The sequence below is a fragment of the Parathielavia appendiculata genome (genome assembly GCF_033297405.1).
Source record: "Parathielavia appendiculata strain CBS 731.68 unplaced genomic scaffold N657scaffold_1, whole genome shotgun sequence".
NCBI classification, from domain to species: domain Eukaryota; kingdom Fungi; phylum Ascomycota; class Sordariomycetes; order Sordariales; family Chaetomiaceae; genus Parathielavia; species Parathielavia appendiculata.
The window spans coordinates 2,122,308-2,126,050 of NW_026944220.1; the positions used below are offsets into that span (position 1 = coordinate 2,122,308).

At 48.7% G+C, this 3,743-nt stretch overlaps 1 protein-coding gene across 1 annotated transcript; it reads right to left on the reverse strand.

Annotated features, from left to right (window-relative positions):
- Nucleotides 1–2,216: 2,216 nt before the first annotated feature.
- Nucleotides 2,217–2,904, reverse strand: N657DRAFT_686256 (uncharacterized protein). Its single transcript, XM_062796822.1, has 2 exons — nt 2,881–2,904; nt 2,217–2,503 (listed from the first exon to the last, which is right to left on the reverse strand). The coding sequence occupies exon 2, from the start codon at nt 2,432–2,434 to the stop codon at nt 2,237–2,239; it is 198 nt and encodes a 65-aa protein (XP_062652544.1). The 5' UTR covers nt 2,435–2,503; nt 2,881–2,904; the 3' UTR covers nt 2,217–2,236.
- Nucleotides 2,905–3,743: the final 839 nt, after the last annotated feature.

Below are 3,743 nucleotides of genomic sequence, written 5' to 3' on the forward strand. Positions count from 1 at the left end.
GCTTGAATTGGAGTCACGATTCCAGAGTGACCACACAAATGAAGGATCAAGATAGTGGGTTAGGGTGTCTCAGAATGTCCCTTTTTTTTTTGGAACAGAAAAATTCGTCCTCTCTAATAAATTCGTCCTCTCTAATCCTCCCAGGGGAATTACCCCCCTTATATAGAGACAGTGTGCTATGATATGGCGTTTATGGCAGGAACTGCGTCATTGTGATGGATCTGTGTTGACTGAGAGTCTCGCATTGAACATCAGTGCTCAGTCCGTGAATCTTGGTGCTAAGGAACCCACTCAGTTCAACAACTTTTACCCAAGAAAACGATCTTGGGGGTTTTCGAGGATCTGGACTTATCCCCTACAACCCGCAGGCCGTGCTTTCGAAGCTGGATGTTAAGTTGCGAACACCAACACCTCCTGGGACCCCTGATGGATCGCGAACACCATGGGTCTCCAACACGCCCCAAACTACCAACGAAGCCCTTTCGCAGTCTGCCCTTATCAAAGATCAGATTGCGAGACACCAGGGAAGCTCTCCGACTCCGATTTAGCTGCTGTTGACCAGCTTTCGAAGGGAATGCAAGCAGTTTCCCATCGGGTCACCCTTTTGGAGGCCGAGGTACGGACACTTCAGGAGGCCAACGAAGCACTCTCCAAGCGCCGCAGAGCCAAACGGACGCGTCTCCAAGATGGCGGGGCTATTAATGGAAGCCAAGCTAGGGAAAAAATGGCAGAGAAAGGTATGGTGGACGAGGAAGAGCGCGTTGAGGAGGAAATTGAAGGACCATCAAAGAGGCGTCGGACGGGTTTACGGCTCTGTGGCATCTGCCGCAAGACTGGCCATAATGCAAGGACATGCTCGGAGGCTGGAGAAATAGATAGCTTAAGCGATTCTGAGTAGTTTCAATTGATTGCATCAGATTCTGGTGGACTTTTGGCAGTTGTAGTGGCATAGTCCGGAAAATGTGTCCGACTCAATGGGGTGTCCGAGTCAATGGTGAATCACGTTAATACTAACTCCAATAATTTTTTTCACTCTTTATCTTATAAGGTATATTATATTATATGGGACGATATGGGTTTTTCACCCGGCCTACGAGGGTGCAGTTTTCCTGTATAGTAAGTTGTTGAAGGTCCGGCATGCCCTAGGGCACAACGGTGTAGGAATAATAATAATATTATATGGGAGAGCCAATGCAACCTCTAGCAATAGAGGAAGCTACAGAGATTATTGCAGCCTGAAGAGTCTAAGGCAAAAACTGCTACAGAGGCTCTCAATAAGGCCTGGAAGGCTAGGTGGTATCACGGGTCGTGGTGCCGTGGTAGGTACTGCCTTGTATTTTATGTGGTTGCACGAGGGTAGAAACTGGGAGGCGCGGCGCCCACAAAGAAGACCCTGTGTGTGTAGGCTGCGCACAGGCCACAACCGCAAACCCCACTTCTGGGTCTGTGCCTGCAGCCCTAACCCTGACTAACTACAACCCTAACCATTAATATGGAACGGGCTGTGCCCGTGACAGGTGGGCCCAGGAGGCTACTAACTGACTATAATGGTATAGGGCCTGCAACCAGGCCTTCTCACCGTACAACTAGCTGACCACCGGCCAAATCTTGACAAAACGGCACTAGAAAGACATGAGGTGTGACGGGCACCACCCAAGGTCTGGTCAGCTCGCACATACAAGATCGATATTGCTACAACGAGAGCAAGAGCTAGATGCCAGGAATGGGCGTGCAACCAGACCTTAAGTACTGGAGCAGAGGCTTATACGTAAGCATGACCATAGACATATAATCAGACCCCATGACGTATGCATGACCGTAGGCATATGACATAACTATGAGAATAGGAACCGGGAATCCCATGACATGAGAGCCCTATAGAGGCCAAGAACTCCATACTAACTCAGATCCGAACTGGAGCTATAGGCCTCAAGGACTTCCTCTTCTTGTGTCACAGGTAGTGACAGTGTGAGATTTATATGCGCAACTCCTAGTTCGACTAGACAGTTCGAACCACAGTTGTCACGGGATTCCCTGTTCCTGTTCGCATAGTTATATCATATGCCTGCAGTCATACATACGTCATAAGTCTAATGAATACGTCTGTGGTCACGCCTATATATAGGCCTCTGCTTTAGTACTTAAGGTCTGGTTGTACGCCCATTGTGACGGGCACCACCCAAGGTCTGGTCAGCTCGCACATACAAGATCGATATTGCTACAACGAGAGCAAGAGCTAAATGACAGGAATGGGCGTGCAACCAGACCTTAAGTACTGGAGCAGAGGCCTATGCGTTAGCATGACCCTAGACGTATGATCAGACCCCATGACGTATGCATAACCGCAAGCATATGACATAACCATGACAACAGGAACGGGGAATCCCGTGACACCCATCCAATTATCTAGCTCCTGCTCTCGTTGTAGCAACATCGATTTTATATATGCGAGCTGACCAGACCTTGTGTGGTGGCCCGCACAATGGTCCCTCTTTTACGAGTACTACGCAGTAGTCAGTTGCGCCCACCCGTGATAGATATGCTCGTAGGGAGACCTATATAGGGCTCTCAACGGGTGAAGAAACAAAGAGAGAAGGCTTATAAGGGAGGTAGTTAGGTAGCTACTATGCTCTAGGAGGATCCTGGAGTATAAGCTAGCTATATAGCTAGAATTAGGCTAGTTCAATAGCCTAATTGGCTATCTGCGCCTTTCTTTTCGCTATAGTGCGTGGATTTAGGACTTCAGACTGGTATAAGTTAGACACATTTTTGGTTCAGCCTTATAGGCATAGTTTTCCTTTGTAATTAGTAGTAGAGGGTCCGGCGAGCCCTCGAGCAAAGCAGTATAGAGGTAATAATAATAATATATAACTAACGTACATGATAAGCGAACGTCCCAGACATGCGAACGTCCCACAAATCCACTCCTTCATACCTTTCATCTTTTTATCGACTTTATTTCACAACGCAATATGCCCCTAAAAAACGACGAAGCCCAAGTGCAATTAGCCCTTCAAGCAATCCAGAATGATCCGAAACTGAGCCTAAGAGCTGCAGCTAGGATCTATTCTGTGGACCACGAGAAGCTCAGTCGCCGAAGACGCGGTAAACATTCACGACGCGACATTCCGGCTAACTCGCGCAAATTGACCGACCTGGAGGAATCGGTTATTGTTCAGTATGTCCTCGATCTGGATTCCAAAGGATTCCCTCCCCGCTTGTCTAGTGTGGAAGATATGGCCAATCGACTACTTGCCGATCGCGACGCGGGACGCGTCGGGGCGCGTTGGGCGCACAACTTCGTTAAACGACAACCAGACATCACGACCCGATTCAATCGGAGATACGACTACCAGAGGGCCCTGTGCGAAGATCCAGATATCATTCGTGGCTGGTTCGCGCTTGTACAGAACACAATCGCAAAGTATGGTATCCAAGAGGCGGATATCTACAACTTTGACGAGATTGGGTTTTTGATGGGCGTTATCTCGACTGTACTGGTTGTTACCGGCACTGAACGGCGTGGTAGACGGAAGACAAGGCAGCCAGGAAACCGCAAATGGTCCACCGTGATCCAGTGTATCAATGCCTTAGGCTGGGTACTCCCGCCGTTCATCATCCTGGAGGGCACCCATCACATCTCTTCTTGGTACGAGGATAGCCAATTGCCGAACGACTGGGTGATTGCTACATCCGAAAATGGTTGGACTACCAATGAGATTGGTCTGGAATGGATCAAACAC